This window comes from Kogia breviceps, chromosome 18 (assembly GCF_026419965.1).
Source record: "Kogia breviceps isolate mKogBre1 chromosome 18, mKogBre1 haplotype 1, whole genome shotgun sequence".
In the NCBI taxonomy this organism is placed as follows: Eukaryota; Metazoa; Chordata; class Mammalia; order Artiodactyla; family Physeteridae; genus Kogia; species Kogia breviceps.
The window spans coordinates 3,477,612-3,501,039 of NC_081327.1; the positions used below are offsets into that span (position 1 = coordinate 3,477,612).

A 23,428-nucleotide genomic window follows, 5' to 3' on the forward strand; every position below is an offset into this window, starting at 1 on the left:
AGGTGGCGGTGGCGGTGGCGGCGGCGGCGCCGCGCAGCCAACACTGCTGAAAAAACCAGGCTGTGGGAGCGGCCACATCGGGACCCCGCCCCTGGGAGGGGCACCGCCCAGCCACGCCCCTGGCTCTCTTAAAGGGGCCGCATCCCATTATAATCCTGAGACCTCCACCCACCCGGCTGGGACCGGAACCTCACGTGACACACCTAGCTCTTAAAGGCGCCAGGACCCCATCACCCCTCCCCGTACCCCCTTCCCACATGCAAAGTGAACAGACAAAACCCGGGGCACAGACCTTGTCAGTTTATGTATAAAGAAGTGGGGCCCTGGACGGTAAGGGCGCAGGGAACGGGGGTGCCTACAGGCCGATGACGTCGTCCAGCTCGAGGTCCGCGTTGGGGAGGCAGCAGGCCCTAGGGTGCTGCGCCCCGGGGCCGGGGTCCACGTCGGGCTTGGCGGCGGCGGCGCCGGGGCGTTCCGCGTCCATGACGCCCAGCACTGCGTCCAGCATGGAGGGGCCCAAATCCAGGTGGAAGGACAGCAGCGGGTCAGCGGGCGCGGGCGCGCGGAGGGCGGGCGGCGGGGGCTGCGGCACGGCGGGCGGCGGCGCGGAGCGCGGGGTCCGAGCGGGCGGCGGCCGGGGCTCGGGGGGCGGCCCGCCGCCGTGGCGGCTCAGGAACGAAGTGTCTCCGAAGGCGTCGCCGCCGCGCCCCACGTGCAGAGTGTGCCGGAAGTCGCCGAGCGGCGCGGAGATGGACAGAGCGCCGCGCTCCGGCCGCTTCTTGGGCTGCGCGGGGCCCAGCTGCTTCAGGACCGGCATCTGAGGGATAGGGACGGGTTAGCACGGCCTCCCCCGGGAGGACGCTACCGAGGCCTTCAGTGTTCCCAGCCCTGGGCCTAGCACGCCGTTCAGAGGACGCTCTCCGTAAGTACAGGACGATGGTGGCGGGATCACTCCCATTTTACAAGTGGGGAAACTGAGGCTCCCAGAGGTCCGACGTCACAGCTGCTTGATTCAAATCTCAGACTCAAATGTAGGTCTGCCCATATGTTAATTCCACTAAGAACTAACGTTTGAGCTTGTTATAGGTCAGAGAACGAGCAACATGCTTCGCCAAGCCTTTTGGACTGCTTCCCAAACTTGACAGAAACTCCAGCTTAAACACAGGGCCATCCACCCCGAAGACAGGGCGGACTCTGTCCTTTGGGTGCAGCAGACACAGCGCCCGGGGCCGCCACACGTCTAGAGGCCCGCACACATGCTTAGACGTTTCATTATTATTTTTTTGAACCTCCTGTCCTTCATTGAGGCCACTGGTCCCCAGCTCCCGCAGGGCAGGGACACAGGCCCAGGTCTTCCTCTCCAGCCCCACCTTTGGGGCCTGCAGAGCCCACAAAACCCCCGGGAGCGCACAGAGCTCTGCACAGAGCTCTGCACAGAGCGCTGCAGAGCCCACAAAACCCCCTCAATACATGGTGTACAGAAGGCCCTTCCCAGACGGGGGCTGCTGTGTTTTATTTTAAAACGTCTGGATTATGTTTGTCTTTATGCCAACGCAGTCGCAAAATATAATTATTATATATATATATATATATATATAAAATTATCTCCATGAAAGCTTTGCCTAGAACACACAAAAGTCATCATGTAGGCTGGCCTGAGGATTGTAATTTGGGAGGTTTAGGGTGGGCCTGGGAAATCTGTATACTTGCACAGCATTTTATAATTTGAATTATCTGGTTTTGAAAGAAACATGTAAGTCTTACTTCTTGGAAAACAAGAGTCACAATAATAATCATGCAGATTTTCCTATGTTAAAACATGGCAAGAACGGCATAAATGCCCAACTGGCAGCTCATGAACTGTAAACTAGGTGCCCTGTAGCCACACGACTGCATCAGACTCGATGGTAAATAGATATGCCTGCCAACCTTTGCCCATATCCTGGAACTTGGCTGTTTCTATGGAACTTCTGGGAGGGACTTTGATGACCATGTACTTTTGTTTTAACAGTCACTGTTATTATAATAATAACAATTTAAAAAAAAAACACCTTTCCATTTGAATTGAAGCCCCACCCTTTGCCAACTGTACGAATTGGGATAAATTATGTGATCGCTCTCTGTTTGTTTTCTATATGGAAAATGGATAAAATAACACTACCTTCCTTGCAGCACACATAGAAATACGCAAAGAAAACTATATTTTTAACAGCTCCAGCCAACTGATAGTGATAGTGTTGGAGAGGGCATGTGTTCCCAAACAAAACGGTGGCACAAAATTTAGATCAAATCCTATGAAGCAGGCAAAGCAGCCAGCCTTGTCGTTTTAGTGACCAGCGCCCTGGGAAAGCTCAGTGACAACGTGGAGAAAAATTAAAGCCAAAAGGATTTGAAATAATTTTATAGATGGATATGTTCTGAGAGCTGCCTTCTCCACTACCCAAACACACGTACACGCGCACACACACATTTACAGTTACTTCTCTGGAAAAACCAGTCTTGATTTACGACCTCTGTTGTGTTTCTCAAACTTCCCTGACCTCAACCTAGATGAATAAATACATTTTATTGCAATCTGCCACACAGTCACCATTCCTTCCCCACTCACACCCACACCCCCTACACAAGGGAAACAAACATTTTGTGAATTGAGACCTACTCTTATCACATGCTAGGCACTCAGTTTCAATTCTATTTTATTATTGATTTAATAACTAACTAACTAAATAACTAAATAAATGCCTGCATGATGCATTTACCCTGCACCATGCAGGATCTTAGTTCCCCCGCCAGGGATCGAACCCACACCCCCACCCCGCCCCCCTGCAGTGGAAGCATGGAGTCTTAACCACTGGACTGCCAGAGAACTCCCTATTATTCTTTTTTAATGCTGACCTCTGCTCATTAATGAATCTCAATCCACAGTTCAAAAAAAAAAAAAAAAATCCTGTCTCAGAGCTAGCAGCACCCCTTATCCCCGGGCAGTGATTCATAGTTCAAAATAGCAGAACTCAGAAAGCCAACTGCCCAGACTTGGATCTGACTGTGCCCACTGCTGTGTAACTTTGGGCAGATTACTTAACCTCTCTGGCCTCACTTCCTCATCTCAAACATGGAATGGTGCTCATATAATAATTCAATCTCTTTGCAAGAACTGGGGAGACGTTGCCCATGGAAAGTCTTAGCGCAGCAAATGCTCCAGGAATGCTCAGTGGAGTCCTACTTTGGATCATCCTCCCCTGTCCCGGAGAAGGAAATAGATGCTCAGAGATGGTACCTGACTTGCCCAAGGTCACAAAGCTCTGTGGGACTCCAGAGCCCAGAGTGACTGCTTCCGCTGCCTGCTGCCCCTTGGTCCGGCTCCTCCCCGGACGGCGCTCAGCTACTGCCTCTTCTCCCTGCCCACCCCCTACCTCGCCCCTCATCCCATCCTCCTATCACGCTACAAGGTGACATCACTGACATTTTCCAGCCCTTAGCAGCATAGTAAGATCTTGGTTTCTGACACCAGACACAACTGGTTTGCCATTGCCTTTCTGTGGCACCCGGAACTAACTTCCTCAGCCTTGAGCCTTCGTTTACTCCTCTGAAAAATGGGAAATCAGAATGCCTGTTTGCAAGGGGTTGTCATAGAGTATACCCATGATGCTGACGTTTTATTTCCCGAGCACTTATTCTGGGCCAGGCAGGGGTCTAAGTGCTTCACACGAATGAACTCATTTAATCCTTGGAACAACCCAGTGAGGGGAGACCATTGTTATTTTGTCCCTTTTACAGATGTGGGTGGCACCTGAGGCACAGAGAGGTGAAGTAACTTGCCCTGGATCACACAGTAGCAAATGCTGGGGGCTGAATTTGGAACCCAGGCAGACGAACTCCAGAGTCAAAGGATGATACGATATTGCTCACAGCTCCCAAAGGACAGGGTGTGCAGACCCATGGGAAAAATAATGTTTTGATATCAAGGCCAGGGATTTCCTACACCCTTGACTGTGTTTGTTTGTTTGTTTGCTTTGCTTTGCTTTTTGCTTTTTCCCATTCTAGATAAGAACGATGAGTTCAAAATGGTTTTTGGAAGCTACCACTTCTCCTCGCTAGCTTCTGAGACCTCGGGGGCCAGGCACTCCACTTCTCCGAACCTCGGTGTCCCCTTGAACAGAAGGCTCTATCTAGCTTGTTGTGTGCTTGATGCAATGAGGTCATACTCGGAAAAAGGCCGTCACAGGCCCAAGCTCCGTACAGAGGGGCTGTTGTTGGGACAATCTGAAAGCAGGCAGAGAGCGGGAGCCAGGATGCGGCCCTGGGACGCGGTGACCGCGCGCACTCGGCTAAGCCGCCTTCCTCCCGCCTCCACCCGTCCCCTCTCTTTCCGGGCCGGGGCTCCAGCTGCAGGGGTGGGGGGCACAGCTGGCTCACCTCTGTCCTCTCCGGGCCGCAGCCCCGCCAAGAGGAAATAACAACCCGCTGCAGATCCAGCCCGACTGGTTCTCAGCCCTTTGGGAGAGGCAACTAGGAGGGTGGGACCCAGATGGGGCAGGCCCGCGACTGGGAGCCCCCGACCCCCTCGGGGCTCCAGTGCGCGCTTCCCGAGGCCACGTGGCTGTGGCCCAGGATTTCAGCGGCCGCGGCCGCCCGCCGTCCCTGTGGCCGGCTGTCCGGCTCCCCTCCAGACCTGACCGCGGACCCTGAGCCACCAGGGCCCCTTACCTCGTGGTCCTCGCTGGACCGGGCAGGCAAAGTCTCAGGCTCCGGCTCAAGCTGGGAACCCCCTCTTCTTGGTTCGGAGCGCGCCTCCGCCTCCCAGTCCAAGGCCCGCGCCTTCTTCCTTCTTCCTCCGGGTGGGATCTCACCTGGCAAAGGAAGTGTCATGCGGAACCTGGAGGGGCATCCAGGACCCAGGCGGCCGGGCCCAGAGTTCCACCTCCTTCTCTCTGAGGCTCCAGGAGTCCTGGCTCCGAGCTCTCTTGATCCTTAGCCTCAGGATCCAGATCCCCGGCCCCTCCCACCTCAGACTCAGGGGCCCAGGGCTCCAGCCCCCTCCCGGCTCAGACCCAGAGGTCCGGGCCCCCAGCCCCTCCCCCCTCAGACCCAGGAGTCCCGGCCCCCGGCCCCTCCCCCCTCAGACCCAGGAGTCTGAACCCCAACCCTGGCATGGAGTCCCTTCTTTACCTGCACCGGGATCCGAAGTGTCAGCCCCTCTCGGGGGCCATGGTAGGAGCCCAAAGGGGCGCAGAGTCACGCCCAGTCCACCTCAGTCTGTTCGGGGCAGAGAGGGTTAAGGCGTAGGTCCCTCCCAGCCTTCCTTATCCCCTAAAAGTTTGCCTCTAGGATTTAAAGGACTAGGAAGTAGCGGTGGAAAAGCTGAGGCCCCTCCGGGCTGAGTGTGGGTCGGGGGAGGAGGCTGGCACTGGGTGTGCGTCCGCCCGAGACACAGCAGACGGGGCGGGGGATGGATGGATGGATGGACAGGGCGGCCCCCAGCTCGGCCCCTCCCCCTGCCAGCCTGGAATTTCCTGAAACTGGGGAAGTCTGGCTGTGCAGAAGAATAATTTCTTCCAGATTGCAGCTCTTGAGGGAGTATGTGCGAGCTTGAAAGAGAGAGAGAGAGAGAGAGAAGGTCAGGCAGTGAGACCAGCAGAAGAGTGGATGTGACCTCGGAGGGGCACCTCTCACCCTGCTCCCTGGGTGAATATCCCTGCCTGGAGCTGCTCGTCCACAGAAAGGTCGTTACATCGCCGAGTGCCAGTGCCCAGCGGCGACAAGAAGAGTCAGATGTGGGTGTGAGAAGCTCCCTCAGCGGCCAGTGTGCCAGACGGCCTGACCTGGGGGAGGCAGAGGCCCCAGGGAGGAGGATGCTGGGGCTGGAGAGGGAGAGAGTTCGTTTCATAGATAACAAGGGGCTTCCCTGGAGGCGCAGCAGTTGAGGGTCCGCCTGCCGATGCAGGGGACGCGGGTTCGTGCCCCGGTCCGGGAGGATCCCACGTGCCGCGGGGCGGCTGGGCCCGTGAGCCGTGGCCGCTGAGCCTGCGCGTCCGGAGCCTGTGCTCCGCGACGGGAGAGGCCACAACGGTGAGAGGCCCACATACCGCAAAAAAAAAAATTTTTTTAATAAAAAATCTTCATAGATAACAAGGAGGTGTGGCTTGACCTGAATCAGGGCTGGGGACAGGAGGGAGGATGGCGGAGGAAAGGGCACTGAAGCACCGGCTGGAGTTTGGTTTGCCCACGGGGAGCCTACGCCTGCTCCTTTGTGCTGGGCAGGGTGCTGAGCAGGAAGAACAGGGTCAGATCCAGGTGGCGGGGGGTCCCCTCCAGGATCCAGGGGGCGGAAGGAATGCGAGAAGGCTGGGGCTCACAGCCAAGGCAAAACTGAAGGTGGGGGTGGCGGAGTGGCCACCTGCACCCCGGTAACCAAGACACATGTTTAAATAACAGACACAAAAAGTGGACGACGATCCGGGGACTTCCCCAGCGGCCCAGCGGTTACGACTCTGCGCTTCCACTGCAGGGGGCACGGGTTCGATCCCTGGTCTGGGAACTAAGATCCCGCATGCCACGTGGCGTGGCCACAAGATATATAAACAAATAAAAGTTTTAATTATTTTCTACTGACGTTAGCTTCACATAACATAAAATGACTCATTTTAAAGTGGTGTTTAGGGGGCTTCCCTGGTGGCGCAGTGGTTAAGAATCCGCCTGCAGATGCAGGGGACACGGGTTCGTGCCCCGGTCCGGGAAGATTCCCACATGCCGCGGAGCGTCTAAGCCCGTGCGCCACAACTGCTGAGCCCACGTGCCTAGAGCCCGTGCTCCGCAACAAGAGAAGCCACCGCAACGAGAAGCCCGCGACCTCAACGAAGAGTGGCCCCTGCTCGCCGCAACTAGAGACAGCCTGTGCGCAGCAACAAAGACCCAATGCAGCCAAAAATGAATTAATTAATTCAAAATAAATAAAGCGGCATTTAGTACATTCACAAGGTTGTGCAACGATCACCTCTATCTAGTCCCCAAACGCTTTCATCGAAAACAAAAACAAAACAAAAAACTCTTGTACCTGTTAAGCTGTCAGCTGGGGGCCGGGCTGCTCCAAGAGGCTGCCTACATCCTTCTGGTGTTTTCCCTGCGTCTGTCCTCCGGTAACGGTAAGCTGAGCCCCTCTTATGCTCCAGGTCTCCCTGATTTGCAGGCCTGCCCCATCTCCCCCTTTCCTCCAGCCAGAAAAGGTCCTCTGCTTTTAGGGCTCATGCGATTCGGCTGGGCCCACCTGGAAAATACAGGCATTATACATGTATCACCATCGGTAACGGATATGTATTAATATATTACTTGGTAATCAGTACAAGTCAATACAGAAGTATACGTAATTTATGTCAAGGAGCTGGAGTTTGCAGTGCTAAGGACTGGCAAGCCTGAATTCCATAGGGCAGACTGGAAACTCTCAGTCAGGCTGGGAGCTGATGCCTCCGTCTCTGTTTCTGGTCTGGTGTGGTGGCTGTTTTGAGTCCCCCCCGTGTAGCATGCAGGATCTTAGCTCCCCGACCAGGGATCGAACCCGTGCCCCCTGCATTGGAAAAACAGAGTCTTAACCACCTGATGCTGTGGTCTTTAAGGCAGAATTTCCTCCCCGTTTTGCAGTGAAGGGCTTTCAGTTGATGGGGTGAGGCCCACCCACGTTCTCCAGGGCTGTCTCCTCTGCCCAGAGCCTTCTCGTTATAGATGTTAGTCACACCTACGTAACGCCTCGCCAGCCACACCCGGGTCGGTGTCCGGTTGGACAACCGGGTACTACAGCCTGGCCAAGCGGGCAAGTAAGATGAACCATCACGCCAGGAGACTCTCCCCACCTTAAGGTTCCAAACTGTAATCCTGTGTGCAAAGTCCCTTCGCTACACGATACAACATAGTCATAGGTTGCAGGGATCCACGCCTGGGTATCTTTAGAGGTGCGTTCTATCTACTCCAAGGACCCTCAGAGGGCAGATCCTGGAGGATGGGGGCGTGGCCGCCAAACTGGAGAGCCCGGGAGGAGGGACAGGCACGCAAGAGACGCTAGAGACGAGGCCCAGGAGGGAGGAATCAGCTTCACGGGCAAGCGACCTGGGCCGTCACTGGGGTCGCCGTGCTAGAAGGGCCCTCTGCACGTGGTGTAACCGTTTGCTCTGTCTTCACATTATTGATCATTTGGAACAAGGGACCCCGCCTGTTCATTTGCAATGCACCCCACAAATTAGGTAGCTGGTTCTGGACCGGAGTGCGGGAAGAGCGGGGGTTCTGGGATGAAGCGCTGAGAGATGAGAAAAGGGGGGAAGGAGCCTGGACCAGGGCTGAGCAGCGGCCAGAGAAGGAGAAGGAGGCGGAGAGAGACGGCTTGCAGGAGCCCTGGAAGGACGCACAGGCCCCCTCTCTGCAGTCTCAGTCTGGTTTAAAAAAAAAAAAAAAAAAAAGATTCACTGGATTTAATAGCAAGCCAGAGGTGCCCGGGGGCCAGAGTGAGAACTGCCCATGGGGGCTGGGCAGGCGAGGGAGCGAGCGAGGAGATGAAAAAGTGCAGGGGACTTGGGAGCCCGCGATCAGGAGAACACGACAGGATGGATATCTGGAGGGAGAGGTAGGGGGTCAGAGAAGGAGTTTTGTTTCTTTGCTTGGTTTGGATACATTTGCTGCTATTTTCTTTCTTTTCTGAAAAAGTAATTTTTAGTTACATAAAGGATATCCTCCTTATAAAGAGAGAGAGGAAAATAACCCTAACTAATAAGGTTTTTTTTACAGTCGTTTTTTTAACATCTTTATTGGAGTATAACTGGTTACAGGGGTGTGTTAGTTTCTGCTGTATAACGAAGTGAATCAGCTGTACATATACATATATCCCCATATCTCCTCCCTCTTGCGTCTCCCTCCCACCCTCCCTATCCCACCCCTCTAGGCGGTCACAGAGCACCGAGCTGATCTCCCTGTGCTGTGCGGCTGCTTCCCACTAGCTATCGATTTTACATTTGATAGTGTATTTATGTCCACACCACTCTCTCACTTCGTCCCAGCTTCCCCTTCCCCCTCCCCGTGTCCTCAAGTCCATTCTCTAGTAGGTCTGTGTCTTTATTCGTGTCCTGCCCCTAGGTTCTTCAGGAACGTTTTTTTTTTTTTTTTAGATTCCATATAAATATGTTTTAGCATACGGCAGGTATTGATTCTCTTTCTGACTTACTTTTGCGAACCTCCTCCCATCCAAGCCCTGTGAGATGAGTGTGCAGTAGACACCTTCCAACCGGGCTGGGCTCTTACAAACACAGAGACCAGTGCGAGCTCCTGGCGTTTGGGGCTGGATCGCTCTTTGTGGTGGGAGCAGCCTGCGCACTGCGGGATGGCCAGCAGCGCCCCGAGGCTCCACCCACTAGAGGCCAGCAGCTCCCCCCTCCCCACGATTTACACGACCACCGGAGGGGGGATATTGCCCCTGGCTGAGAACAGCTGGCCAACATGGTGCTCTAAGAAAACACATTGTAAACACACAAAGGAACTTTTACTGGATGGTTTTGGGCTACCACTTTTTCCCCACTTAGCAGTGTCTTTTTTTTTTTTTTTTTTTTTGCGGTACGCGGGCCTCTCACTGTTGTGGCCTCTCCCGTTGCGGAGCACAGGCTCCGGACGCGCAGGCTCCGCGGCCATGGCTCACGGGCTTAGTTGCTCCGCGGCACGTGGGATCTTCCCGGACCAGGGCACGAATCCGTGTCTCCTGCATCGGCAGGCGGACTCTCAACCACTGCGCCACCAGGGAAGCCCAGCAGTGTCTTTTGGGACTCATTCATTGCTACTACATACAGATTTTAAAAGGGGGCTTGAGCGTATTCCAGCATTTTGAAGAAAGTATATAACAACAATAATAGCAGCTAACATTTATCAAGGGCTTAGAATTTTTTAGGAGCTGTTCTAAGCTGTTTCCACGTGTAACCTTAATCTTTGCAATAACTCTATGGGCGAGAGGAGGTTGGTGTTATCATTCCCATTTTACAGATGGAGAAACTGAGGCACAGAGAGGGGTTTTTTGGTTTGTTTATCTCTTAATTTTTAGGTAACTTAGCTAATGCAGCTCTAAAGTTGCACAGGCAGGATTTGAAGTCAGGCAGGCCGACCCTGACTCGGAAGGAGAGACGGAAGATACAGGAGAGGTAGGTTCGATAAAGGACAGGGCCCCCCAGGAGCAGGGAAGAAAAGGATCTGTCCAACAGAACTTTCTGGAATGATGGGACTGTCCAGTACAGTAGTTACATGTGGCTGTTGGGCACCTGAGATGTAGCTAGTGGGGCTGAGAAAGTGAAATTTTCATTGTATTTAATTTTCATTGATTCTACATGGAAACAGCCACGGGGAGCCAGTGGTCCAGGTACTGAGTGGCCTACGTCTAGAGCACCTGAGGAGGGTTTAGCCCAGGGCATTGGGGGCTGCCTCTTGAAGAAGCAGGAGGAAGGATAGAGGGGTGACGGCAGCCTGGGTCAGCGTCCAGGTGGGGCGGTGCTTCTGGGGCTCTGCTCCACTGGCCTGGATCTGGGTGAGGCAGAGGCAGGGGTGGAGGAGGTGAGGCGTTCAGCTGTGCTGGGAAGGGAGGGGAAGCTGGCTCAGATCTGAGCCCCAGACGAACTGCAGGACAAGTCTATGCTGTGTGCAGGCTCTGTTCAAAACACTCCTTTTGATTATCTCATGTAGTCCCCATAGCAACCTACGAGGCAGGTGCTGTTATTATGTCCATTGAGCAGATGAGGAAACTGAGTCAGCATGGCAGGGCCTCTCCCAAAGGCCACGGGGCGGGGCGCAGAGACCATCAGCAGGGTGACCTATGCGCGGAATTGTGGGAATTTCCCCAGCTGCCCAGGGGTGAGCAGAGAGCATGCTGGGCGGGGAGAGGCCAAGCGTTCGGGTTTTCCCATCAGGAAGTATTTCCAACAACCCAAAGGACTTTGAAAGAGCCTCATCCAGATGCCGCGAGAGAGGGGAGGGAGAGGGGAGGAAGCCAGGGAGGGTAGGGACAGACGGGGTGAGAGAGAGCGCGAGGGAGGGAGGGAGGGAGACAGAGAGACAGAGACGGAGACACATGACTTCCCTGGCGGTTCGGTGGCTAAGACTCCACGCTTCCATTCCAGGGGGGAGGGTTCCATCCTTGGTCAGGGAACTAACTGAGATCCTGCAAGTAAAAAAAAAAAAAAGAAGAGCTGGAGACAGGATCTGTGCCAACAGGGGGAGCCCTGCAGCAGGTCCGGTGTGAGCTCTGTCTCCGGAGCTCCCCTCCTCCTTCAAGCTGAGCCAGCTCCCAATATGCATGCCCCCCCCACACCCCCCAACACACACACCGCTTGGAAGGAGTTTTCTTTCTTTCCTCGGTTTGGATACATTCGCTGCTATTGTTGTTTCTTCTTTTGTAAAGTAATTTTTAGTTACATAAATGATACCTGAACACATCCTCCTTGTAAAGAGAGAAAGGAAAGATTTTTTTCTTGTTTTTTTTTTTTTTTTGGCCACACCTCACGGCTTGGGGGATCTTCGTCTCCGACCAGGGATTGAATCTGGGCCCTCAGCAGTGAGAGCGCGCAGAGTCCTAACCTAACCACTGGACCTCCAGGGAATTCCGCCCCGCCCCCGCCCCCCCCTGTAAAGAGAGAAAGGAAAATAACCGTAACTAATAAGGTTTCGATGACCTCGTCCCATCCAAGCCCCGTGAAATGAGTTCGCGGCATACACCTTCCAACCGGGCCGGGCTCTTACAAACACAGAGACGGGCGTTTCTGCACCGCGGAGCTGTTGGCGTTCGGGGCTGGCTCATTCTTTGTGGTGGGAGGGTTGGGGGCCATCCTGCGCACTGGCGGATGTTCAGCAGCGCCCCGAGGCCCCGCCAACTAGACGCCAGGAGCTCCCCCTCCCCACGGTCTGGGCCACCAACAATGTGTCCAAATGACCATCTGCAGTTCCCTCCCCACCTGGTTACAACCCCAGCAGGGAAAGGTCCTGGGATCCTTTGCAGGGTCTGTGAAGGAAAGGCGTAGCCTGGCACAACTGGAAAAGTTGAGGAAATGGGGAAGGGACAAGAGGCTGAGTGCTGCAAACTCCTGGCCAAAGTACCACGAGCCTCGGCCCTCCACCTGTGGGGGGGTCGGGGATTCCTAAGGTCAACGCGGGCAGGTGGGAATGTGGCCAAAGCCCGTGCCCCGGTGTCAGACAGCCTGGTGGGCTTGGAGCTCTTGCCTGTGTGACCCCGGCAAGCCACTTTTCAACTTGTAGCTTTACTTTCTTCATCCGTGCCAGAGGTCCAGGGACCCTCACAGAAATCCTCACAATAATTCATAAAAGCAGCTATCGTGACCAAGCCCAAGCGGCCTGCCAGGCTGAGTCTGGGCGCAGGATGGCGCTGGGAAGAGTCGTGAGAGCTCACATCCTTGGAAGAGGGCTCAGTGAGTGCTGGGCGCCCTACTCCGCACAGCTCGTGTATGAACTATTCAGTTTCTCACCAAAACCCCACAGAGCAGCTCCTGGCATTATCCTCATCTGGTAGATGACAGAGTAGAGGCAATCGGGTGACTTTCCCTACGTCAGAAAGTTAATAAAAGGCAGAGCTATGATCAAATCTCAGGGTGCCTGGCTCAAGATCCTGCGCTCTTAGCCAAACCGCTTGCTTCCTATGAGAAACAGAACAGAAGAATCTCTGATCACCTGCTTCCTTTGAAGCAGACACCATTATCATTGCCATTTTCCAGAAAAGCAAAGTGACCCTCGAGAGGCCGAATGACGTCCCCAGGGACACAGAGCTGGCAAGAGGTAGATCTAGGCTTTGAAGCCGGTTTGGTGAGAGCCCAGTCCGTTATCCTTGGGTCATACCCAGCATCGGGTATCCTGAAGCTGGTCTGGCAAAGGACAGCTCTGAGGCGGGTGGGGGAAAACGAACGTTATATGACGCGCTGGTCTGCTCCAGTGGCTGTGACGCCGAGTGTGGGGCCGACATCCCGGGCTTCTGGGCTTTATCCCTATTCAGGATGCATGGATTGTGAAGGGAGTTTGAACCATTGACAACTACAGCCACCCCCCGTATTTTTCCAATGTACCCTCATGCTCTCACCGAATATGTCTTCATGGACTCTGACCATGGTGCTGAAACTAGACTCGACAGTCAAATGCCCATCAGCACTGCGGACAGCAGCCGCAGAACCTACCTTCCCGGGGTTGGGTCCTGATGGTGAAACAGGGAGGGTGTGCAGATACAGGTCCGGGGGCGTTGGGGCCACGCAGAGGAGGAGCCAGAGTTGTTCAGGAGGCAGGGAAACCCAATATGCAGATGAGGATCAGACCGGCCACAGAATGCTGTCCTCGGAGAAGACAGCTTCTTTTCTACTCTGCACGGGGGGAAGTGGAGAGACAGCAAAATGGACGCACCCTAGACTTGGCTTGGGCATAAGGCTGTCCTTTACGGATGCGCTGTGGGTGTACAGTATGAGTGCCGTAGGGTCCACGTACCATAAAAGTGACCGGTAACCATTTGAAAGTGTACAATTCAGTGGCATTTGGTGCATTCTCAATCTTCTGCAGCCATCACTGTTAACTGGCTCCAAGACATTTTCATCACCCCAAGAGGAAACCCTGTGCCCATTAGCCAGGGTTTGTCATAGAAACAAAACCAATAGGATGCATGGGAATACATATACATCATACTCCACCCCCCACCCCCCCACCACACACGCAGATGTTATGGAATATCCGCACACGATTATGGAGGCTGGCAAGTCCAAAATCTGAAGGGTAGGGTGCAGGCTGGAGACCTAGGAGAGCTGATGCTGAGGTTCAAGTCCAAAGGCAGCCTGCTGGCAGAATCCTTTCTCGCTCAGGAGAGGTCATTCTTCTATTCCATTCAGGCCATCAGCTGATTGCATGAGGCCCACCCACAGTATGGAGGACAATTTGCTTTACTCAAAATCCAGTGATTTCGGGGCTCCCCTGGTGCCGCAGTGGTTAAGAAGCTGCCTGCCAATGCAGGGGACACGGGTTCAAAGCCTGGTCCAGGAAGATCCCACGTGCCGCGGAGCCACGAAGCCCGTGCGCCACAACTAGTGAGCCTGCCCTCTAGCGCCCGTGAGCCACAACGACTGAAGCCCGCGCAACTAGAGCCCGTGGTCCGCAACAAGAGAAGCCACCGCAACGAGAAGCCCGCGCACCGCAACGAAGAGTAGCCCCCGCTCGCCGCAACTAGAGAAAGCCGGCGCGCAGCAACGAAGACCCAGCGCAGTCAAAAATAAATAAATTAAATTAATTTTTAAAAATTCTTTTAAATCCAGTGATTTAAATGTTAATATCATCCAAAAACACCCTTGCAGAAACATCCAGAATGTCTGACCACATAGCTGATCATGGCCCAGCCAAGGTGACACACAAAATTAAACATCATAAATCCTCCCCTTGTCAACTTGACATCTACGTGCATCTCCTTAAACCACACTTAGCCTCCAGATAAAGATACTAACAACAACGAAAGAGGGAGTGACCTCTGCCAGCCCCCCCCCTCCATGGGGGATTTTGCTGAATGTGAGGCCGACCTCCCGTTCCAGGGCTACAAACCCGCTCTTCCCCCGGCCCCCAGCCTAGTTGAGACAGATGGGGTTTCCGGAGCCTCGGTAACAGGGAAATGGAAATACGCTGAGACGAAGGTGGAAAATACAGAGAACACCCAGGGATGATTTCTGCACAGGGAACTTACACTGGATACAAGGATCCTCACCTGCTGGGGAGTGTGGGACAGAGCTGTCCCTGCTGGGCGGGCGGGGAGTGCGCTTCCAGAGGTGGGGTGAGGACAGACCCCCTCAAGGGAACCTGTCTCTTCTCCCTCCGGATGGTGTTGACGGTCCTTTCCACTGGGTGAGGATCTGTGGGGCCTCAGGTCATGTGTCCCCTGTGCTGTGATCCACTCCTCACTGGGCAAGTCACACGGTCCAGGGGGGCCCCGGCCCAGGGCTGGACGGTGCTTTGGGGGGCCTCTGGGATGAGGCCGTCCCCGTCCCTGTGTGCGGTCAGCCCCCAGGATGTCCTGGAGTCAGGGTCCATCGGGGACACTCTGACCCCCTCCACGCCGTCCTGGGGCCTCAGAGCAGACATTCCACTTGGATTCTGGGCAGTAAAGCAGGGCACAGCTGTAGGAGGTGCAGAGGGCGTGACGCCCCAGCAGAAGGGAGCAGGGACACTCCCCCTGGCCTCCTGGCCCCGGCCCCATTTTCTCAGGAATCTCAGGGTGTCGTCTGGGGTTGAGTGATGGCCAGATGTGGCCTGCTGTCGGATGCTCAGGGTGGGGAGGGGCCGGGGGACAGAACCTCGGCAGCCCCCACACAGCACCGGTCCCCCTCCTGCCCTGGTCACAGGACCCGTGGAGACTTCAGCTCCGCCCACACTCAGCCCTACTACTCAGCTGGTGAGTAGTAGCAGACCTCAGCCTGGAGGGGTTTCCGGGGGTTCTGTGCCGGGGATCAGGGCCTGGCCCTCTCCTGGGTTGGGATCAGGGAGCGGTGAGACTACAGGAAGGGGCTGGCCCGCGCAGGGCACTGGGGTGTCTCTGATATTCATAAGGTCTCTGAGAACAAGACCCACGGGACTGAGGCAACCTTACCCCAGGCACCTGATGGCAGTAATGCCACGACAGGCCAACGTGGAAGGCACTTCCCAGACCTTCTGAGAGCCACCACCCCTTTGATTAATAATATGCAGAAACGAAGTTAAAGTTTCTCGTCCAAAGGCACAGGGCTCTGCAGGGGAGGAACCGGCCGAGGGCAGCCAGACCCCGGACCTCGGGGTTTGGCCGCAGCTCCGCACCGCCGCCTTGTGGGCAGAGTCCGCTGCTGGCCCCGCTCAGCACTGCGAGAGGGACAGAGGCGCTGGCAACTCATCCTCCACACTTGGACGCTAGGAGAGAGAAGGGACCGCTGACGGTTATGTCTGAACAGCCTAGAAGGGAGGGCACTCCTGCCAAAGCCTGCAGTGGACGCTCGGAGGGTTTCCCTGTGGAATCGTCGCTTCCTGAAGTCAGCCAGTCAATTCTCCTGCAGGCAAGAGCTGGAGTCCTGAGAACCCCAATCAACTTCTAGGAGATTCATTCACCATGTGGCCCCTCCCACAATCAACTAGCTCCTTGGAGAGAATGTGTAGCACTTGTTTCCAGAGACCCAGCTGTGGTGCCTTGGCTGTTTCCAGAGACCCAGCTGCAGTCTCTTGGCCGTTTCTAGAGACCCACCTATGGTCCTACAGCCGCCCAGCTGATTCCAGACATGTCCTGTGAATCCTCCCCTGCTCCCAGAGATCCGTTTTAATTGTCTTCTCAGCTGACTGTACAAATCTTCCTAGAGTTCATTTTTTGACCTTGAATCCGGGCTACACTTACGCAACTGACAGCTAAGACCACGTCTTCTGGATCATGCTTCGCCTTGTTCATCAATAAATGTCCTCACAGGCCCAACTGCGTCAGCCCTGCGTGTGGCGCTGGGGTACACAGGTTCTAGGTCCCGGTCTCTGCCTCCACAGTCACTCAAAACTTAGTGACGGAAATGACAAAAAAGGCATCCGTGTTTTCTGATCCAAGTGTGTGTCTCAGGGGTGAGAGAGGGAGATGTCTGAGGGCACTTGTGTCTGGGTGAAGGCGCAGAGCTGCCCCGCCTGCACACAGCACCAACCCCCCCAAATGCACATGGCCATGAATGCACAAACGCACACATATGCGCGCCACACCTGCACACACTGTAAAATGTACACAGGCGTGCACAACCCTCGAATGCTCGCAGACACACACAGACACACACGCACACACCCACATGCACGGACACGTGTGGAGTGGGCGAGGGAGTTGATGAGACCACGACCACAGGGGGAGGGTCCCTCAGGCTTTACGTCCACCCAGAGGAACATGCAGGTCCCCACTTCCCACCCCTACTCCAGCTCATCCCCACTGGACGCCATGCATTCTCCAAACACAAGAGGACCCATCAGCTGTAGGACATTGTCCTTGACCTGACCTTCACCCCGTCACCTGGCTAATGCCCTTCCGGTTTGGGATTGGAGGCTGTTCATCCCAACAAGCTCGCAGTTGCTGCTGTAACAATCCACTCACAGAGTGGCACCCAACAACACAACTTATTATCCTACAGCTCAGGAGCTCAGAAGGCTACCATCAGTTAAGCTGGGCTAAAGTCAGGCGTCAGCGGGGCTGTGTTCCTTCTGAGGGCTCCAGGGCAGAACCCGTTCCTTTACCTTTAGCAGCGCCTGGGGGCCGTCTGCAGTCCTCCGCTCGGGGCCCCTTCCTCCGCCTTCAAGGAGAACCGTGGCCTCTTCAAATCTTCCCTCTGACTAGGACTCCTGCTTCTGTGGCCACACCTCCTTCCCTCTCTCTCACCTGCCTCCTCCCTCTTACAAGGGCCCTGGTGATTACATTGGGTCCACCTGGAACATCCAAGCTCATTCCCCGCCCCCAAGATCCTGAACTCAATCACACCTGCACAGACCCTTTTTGCACCTAAGGTAACACAGCAGCTGGCTCCAGGGAGTCGGATGTGGACAGCTTTGGGGCTGTTATTCTGTCTACCTGAGTGGGTGCTGGTCCTCAGCACCACCTCCGCTTGTGGGCTCCTCTGGGCTTGAATGCCTCACTCTGAATTCTAAGTACCTCCTTGCAGGACTGTTTCCTTCTTCCACTAGCTTGTGAAATGATCAATGTTTGAGAGTCTTTCTTGTGTCCCTAGAACCTCTACGTAAGAGGAGGTCGGGGAGGAAGCAGTGGAGACTGGAAACGCACCCCACAACCCGTTAAACCCCCCGTCCCGCCCAGGGCTCAAAGTGACAGGTGGTCCCTGTGTGACAGGGCTGTGGCTGCTCACCAGCACCGTGTCCTCCCTTCCGGGGCTCCCAGCGAGTTGATCTCCCCAGCCTCCCTGCAGTTATGTGCGTCCTGGGATGAAGTTCACAGTTGCATGTGAGCTGGATAGACGGAGCTTCTTCCAGGCCTGGCCCGTGAACCTCCCACACAAGATCCTCACGGCCCTTCCCTTCTGCTGATGGATATGCATGCCCTGCGTGACCCTGGAACCACACGCTGAGTGTGGCACCTGGTTCCCAAGATGACCCTATAGAATAGAGCCTGCTGTACCCATCCTATTAGTCACATTTCAGGTTTCTATAAAGTTCACACATTAACATGTGTCATACATACATACACTAGTGTGAAAATTAATAAATGGGAACCTAATTTAAAACGGAGTTAGGAAGCCCTAAAGGGGAGCTCTCTCATCCCTACCCTCTGCTGCAGCTTACTTTACAGTCCTGGGCAGGAAGAAGCTTGATTTTCAGAAGAAGGATGATTTTCTCCTTGCCCAGCAACAACCCAGCCAATGAAAAGAGCAACACGCTAGCCAATGAGAAACAGTCACAACTTAGCCAATGAGAAACAGCAACAATTCAGCCAATGAGTAAACAGCCTCAGCCCAGCCAATGAGAAACAGTCACAACCTAGCCAATGAGAAACAGCAACAGCCCAGCTAATGAGAAACAGCAACAACTCAGCCAATGAGAAAACATCCTCAGCCCAGCCAATGAGAAAACAGCCTCAGGCCAGCCAACGAGTAAACAGCATCAGCCCAGCCAATGAGAAACCACCACCACCCTGACCTCTTGGTTTTCTCCAAGGGACTTTCAGTCAAAATAGCCCCTTCCAGCTTCCTCCTTTTTCTCCATAAAGTAACGTTCCTTTTCTTTATTCTCTGGACTTGACTGTGGTTTGCCATAGTTTGAATGTCCTGAATCACAATTCCTCTGCCACTCCTAAATAAACTCATTTTGCCAGTAAAATAACGACATTTAATTTTAAGGTTGACACTGGACACACCTTTTCCTAGATGACCCGATAATATGCCTGAGTCACTTGCATTGTCCTCCCGCCTCCTCCCTCACTGCCCCCCACCCTGCCCCAGCTCCTGAGCAAGAATCCTCTTCCTGGGGTGCACTTATCAAATACAAACCAGTCAATCCAGAGTCCACAACCGCACCCCCTCCTTTATGGGGGTCCACAGTCTGGGCCACGATCCACCTGCCCTTGTCACGCTAGGGCCAAGCACATGACAACTAGGGACGCCCCTTCCACCCCAGAACCCGCTGAAATCATTAATCCAGCCAATCCCATGCCTGCTTACCCTTTCCTGCCCATTCCTTCTTGTGGAAACCACAGTAAAGGCTCCCATTTCCCCCTCACTCCATCTCCTTCTTTCTGTCTCTGGTGCTTCCCTACATGGCCCTGGTGGGTGGCATGCATGCCCACTCCTCCTGGGAACTGTGAGGAAATATCTTTTCAATGGCACGCGCCTCCTGATCTGCTCCCTCACATTTTAAAATTAATACAGAGTATTTTAAAGCACCTCCCTGCTGAGCTGGAATCAGCTTCACCTGTTTCCTGCAAGAGGTACTAATTCCTACCACGTGAGTCGTTACACTTTGGGGTCTATTGGCTGTAATAGTTACACAGCTGAAACGCACAGTGAGACCGCCTCCGCCCGGGAGGAGCTTACCCTGCCTTGGCTGCGCAGAGAGCAGCTCCCCGTATCTGCCTAAGTCTGCTCTGCATCTTCTGTTCCACGTGCACGATGTCAGTCCGCCCAGCGCCCTCTGAATTCCACACCTGGGAGACCTCATACCTCTCTCCCTGACCCCGCCCCGCTCCATCACTGACACGTGGGCGGGCCTCATGAACGTGTTATATGAACAGATATAACCAAATATATTCTTTCCGAATGTCAGTTCACACAGAGTTAGGTCCGTCCGCAATTGCCCCCTTGATTACTTAGCCTTGTTGCTGAAGCGACAGGGCTTCTAAACAAGGCCACTCCGGGCTGTCTCAACATGAAACACTTGGGATCTGCACGACCGCGTCTCCGGAGCGGGACCAGCTGCGCCGCCGAGGACGTGGGGTCACCGGGAGCCCCTCGCCCGGAGAGCCCCGATCCCGCTGTGGGTGGGACGTGTAGGTGGTCACCGCCCTACTTACGGGGTCAGACCTGCGGTTCCCACTCAGATAAAAACGAAACGTTACCCTGAAGGCCCGCTAGGGGCCGCCAGCATCCAGTTCTCAATTTTTGCATCTTGTATTTTTTTTTTTTTTTTTTTGATAAAACAGAAGAAACCTGCATGCCTGTTACAGGCCTGGTATTTGAAATGTTCTTATATATCTTAAGAATATTTTAAAACTTCAGCCAGCTCTTACAATGGTGCAATGACTATTTTAGTTCTATGCAAACAGTAGCATACTTAAACATTGTATAAACCCTCCACATAATGACCTATGCCCTTTTTTTTTTTAAAGAAACTAGGGACTAAAACATTAGTTAACCTTCCCAAGGTCGGCCAGCTCTGAGTGACGGGGGGTGCAGGCCTATGTGGGCACCTGACTCACTGCTCTGACCTCAGGACCAGCTGCATCTCACCAGCTGGGAGGTTTCTGTCCTGGCTCAGAGGGGGCCCAGACTTCCAACTCAGTTTTAATTAGTAATGATCTTTAATTTCCTATTTGTACTCAAGGTTAGTTTCCTCCAGAGATCTGCTTCCTAACTCAAGTCTTCATCATTGTTTCCTTGGTTCCATTCTGGGCTGAATTTCTCTGTTTCATTCTCTCTCTCTCTCTCTCTCTCTCTCTCTCTCTCTCTCTCTCTCATTTTCCCACTATTACTGTATTATTCAGGATTCTCCAGATACATGGAACTGATAGGTTCTGTTACATAGGTTGTATGGGTATCTGAGGAGATAAGGAGGAGATTTATAAGAGGAGATTATATAAGAAGAGATTTATCATGTGAACAAGCTCACGGGGTTAAGGAGGTGGAGAAGTCCCATGACCTGCCATCTGGAGCAGCAGACCCAGGTCAGCTGGTGATAGAATTCGGTGTGGGTGTGAAGGCTGAGACCTGGAGGGTAGCTGATGTAAATCCCAGCATCTGGAGGCCCGAGAACTAGGGGCTCTGAAGTCTGAGGGCAGATGCTGGATGTCCCAGCCCAAGAAGAGAAAGGGGATTCACCACCCCTCCTCTTCTTGTTCTATTGGGGCCCCCAGGACATGGGATGGAGCTGCCCACACTGTGAGGGTGGATATCTTCACTTGGCCGCTAAACCAGAGCTAATCTCTTCTAGAATCTCCTTCACGGACATGCCCAGAAACAGTGTTTTACCAGCTCTTGGGGGTCCCTTAGCCCCGGCAGGCTGACACGTAATTTCACCATCACAGTTAGAATGGTGCATTTCCCCTAAAATCTGGCCTGACTCTGACCCCAGGTAGACAGGTGGACAGGTGGGCACGTAGCAAAAAGAAGTGTGGAGAGCTGGCATTCCTGGAGAGGATTCCTCATTATTCTAGCCCCTAGAGCATGGATGGCTGACCAGGTCCAGTGTCTGCTCCACCGAAAAGGATCCCTGTGAGTCCAGGCAGTAAGGCCACAGGGGGAGCAGACAGGGTTTGGGGCAATTAAAACAAAAAGAAAAGAAAAACCTTTCCCATCTTGGCGTATTGGTGGGAAGAGGAGGAAGACCCAGGGAGAGGACAGGAAACAGGACGTCAGGACTAGTTTCTTCTCCCTGACCCCCTGACCCACCGGACGCAGAGCACAGACTCAGGGCCCTGGAGTGAAGGGACTTTGCTGCATGGAAGGACATCCTCTCCTGCTCTGAGGTCCCCAAGTGCCACCTGGAGGGTGAGCCGCGTGGCCAGGGAGGGAGGGTCTACCTTGCGCTTGGACACCTCCCCCCCGAGGTGTGTCCAGCGGGGCGACCACCAGGGGGTCACAGTGGGTCCTGTCATGGTGGGAGGAGAGACCCCACCCGGACCAGCGGGGGCAGCAGCAGCGGATGCTCAGACACTGAACCCCTGGACGAAGTGGACACTGGGATGAGCTGAAGGGTCCCCAAGCCCTTAGGGAGCAGAGCAAGGACGGACCCCCTGCCCACTGGGCCCAGACATCAGCGGGGCCTCCAGCCACCCAGTGAGCAAACCCCACAGACCCGGTCAGCTCCGGCCTGGGGCCAGCAGGTACCCAGAGTCATATCAACAGCGACATCAGACCATTGCTACCTCTACCCTGGACACCATCCTGGGAGGAGTGTGGAGAGGGGGACGGTGAGATGGAATAAATGCCACAGAGGCTGTTTATAACGATTGGGAGGGGCTAAGTATCAAACTCCAGTACTGGGTGTGTGTGTGTGTGTGTGTGTCTTGCCATTAAGTGGGGGCAGCTCCTGAGACCAGATCACCGACAGACAAAGACTTTTCATTTCTTCTGCTGAACTGCCATGCATCATGATCTTCTACACGCACACACGCACACACGTGCACACACCCACGCACACACACGTGCACACACGTACACACACGTGCACATACGTACACCCACGCACACACCCATGCACACACACATACACCCACGCACACACACGTACACACCCACGCACACACATGCACACATACACACAAATCTAATTCATACCAATGACAGTATGTTCATTTATATGCAGTACTATCTAACTTCTCCACATTTTAATTTCCTAAGGAATGACATACACCGTGTAGGGCTTTTAATGGTGCTTTGACAACACAAAGTAGAGTCCTGTCGATGAGAAATCACTGATTCCAAAAAGGTGGTACGTTGTTTCATAATATAATAAAAAAAAGATTACATGATCAAAACAAATGATTTTTCTGAATTGTAGAAAAGATTCAACAACAATGTAAAATAGTATAAAAGCCCTATTTCAGATGACTGTGCATTTTGTTCTGATGCCACATCAAGTACCATCAGCACTCAGTAAGAGAAGCTCTTCCCCAAACCTGGAGCTTCCTGATAAAGAGTTAGTGACTAGGCGAAGGAGGGATAAATTAAGAGTTTGGGTTTAACAGATACACACTACTATATAAACAATAGATAAACAACAAGGACCTACTGCAGAGCACAGGGAACTGTATTCAATATCTTATAATGACCTATAATGGAAAAAATCTGAAAAAGAGTGTATATATATATATGTCTATATATATAAGACACACACACACATCTGAGTCACTGTGCTGGACCCCTGAAACTAACACAACATTGTAACTCAACTCTACTTCAATTAAAAAATTTTTTTTAAGAGTTAGTGATTAATGGTTCATTTAAATCAAATTATTCAAAATCTGAATAACTCAAATAAAAGATGCCCCGTTTGAATAATAAACTTGACACCGTTGTTCTAACAGGGCTTGTTGAATAAGAGACCGTGTTGTCGGAACTCTCTGAGGCCCTGGAGAAGAGAACCAATACCGAAGGTCCAGGGGCAGAACGTGAGTGAGAGTGAGGTTGGGTCGCTCTGAATCTGAAACCGAACTGGACCACAGAGTAAAGAAAACGCTATTCAGACA

At 53.6% G+C, this 23,428-nt stretch overlaps 2 protein-coding genes across 4 annotated transcripts in view; both read right to left on the reverse strand.

The window, feature by feature from the left end:
* Positions 1-287: 287 nt before the first annotated feature.
* CDC42EP5 (CDC42 effector protein 5) lies at positions 288-8,737 on the reverse strand. Of its 3 annotated transcripts, XM_067018975.1 has the most exons (5): positions 8,220-8,737; positions 7,055-7,264; positions 5,170-5,256; positions 4,708-4,850; positions 288-817 (listed from the first exon to the last, which is right to left on the reverse strand). In XM_067018975.1, exon 5 carries the CDS (start codon positions 815-817, stop codon positions 356-358), a length of 462 nt encoding a protein of 153 aa, XP_066875076.1. In that variant the 5' UTR covers positions 4,708-4,850; positions 5,170-5,256; positions 7,055-7,264; positions 8,220-8,737; the 3' UTR covers positions 288-355. The 3 variants fall into 3 exon arrangements, with proteins under 3 accessions (XP_066875076.1, XP_058900249.1, XP_058900247.1); XM_059044266.2 differs by lacking the exons at positions 7,055-7,264; positions 8,220-8,737 and having other exon boundaries at positions 5,170-5,517; XM_059044264.2 differs by lacking the exons at positions 5,170-5,256; positions 7,055-7,264; positions 8,220-8,737 and having other exon boundaries at positions 4,708-4,869.
* Positions 8,738-9,769: 1,032 nt separating this feature from the next.
* Positions 9,770-23,428, reverse strand: part of LOC136793069 (uncharacterized) — a 59,938-nt gene continuing 46,279 nt past the window's right edge. Inside the window, exon 6 of the mRNA XM_067019601.1 lies at positions 9,770-11,173. Coding sequence (XP_066875702.1) covers positions 10,732-11,173 — 442 coding nt within the window. The 3' untranslated portion in view covers positions 9,770-10,731. The remainder of the gene's footprint in view (positions 11,174-23,428) is intronic.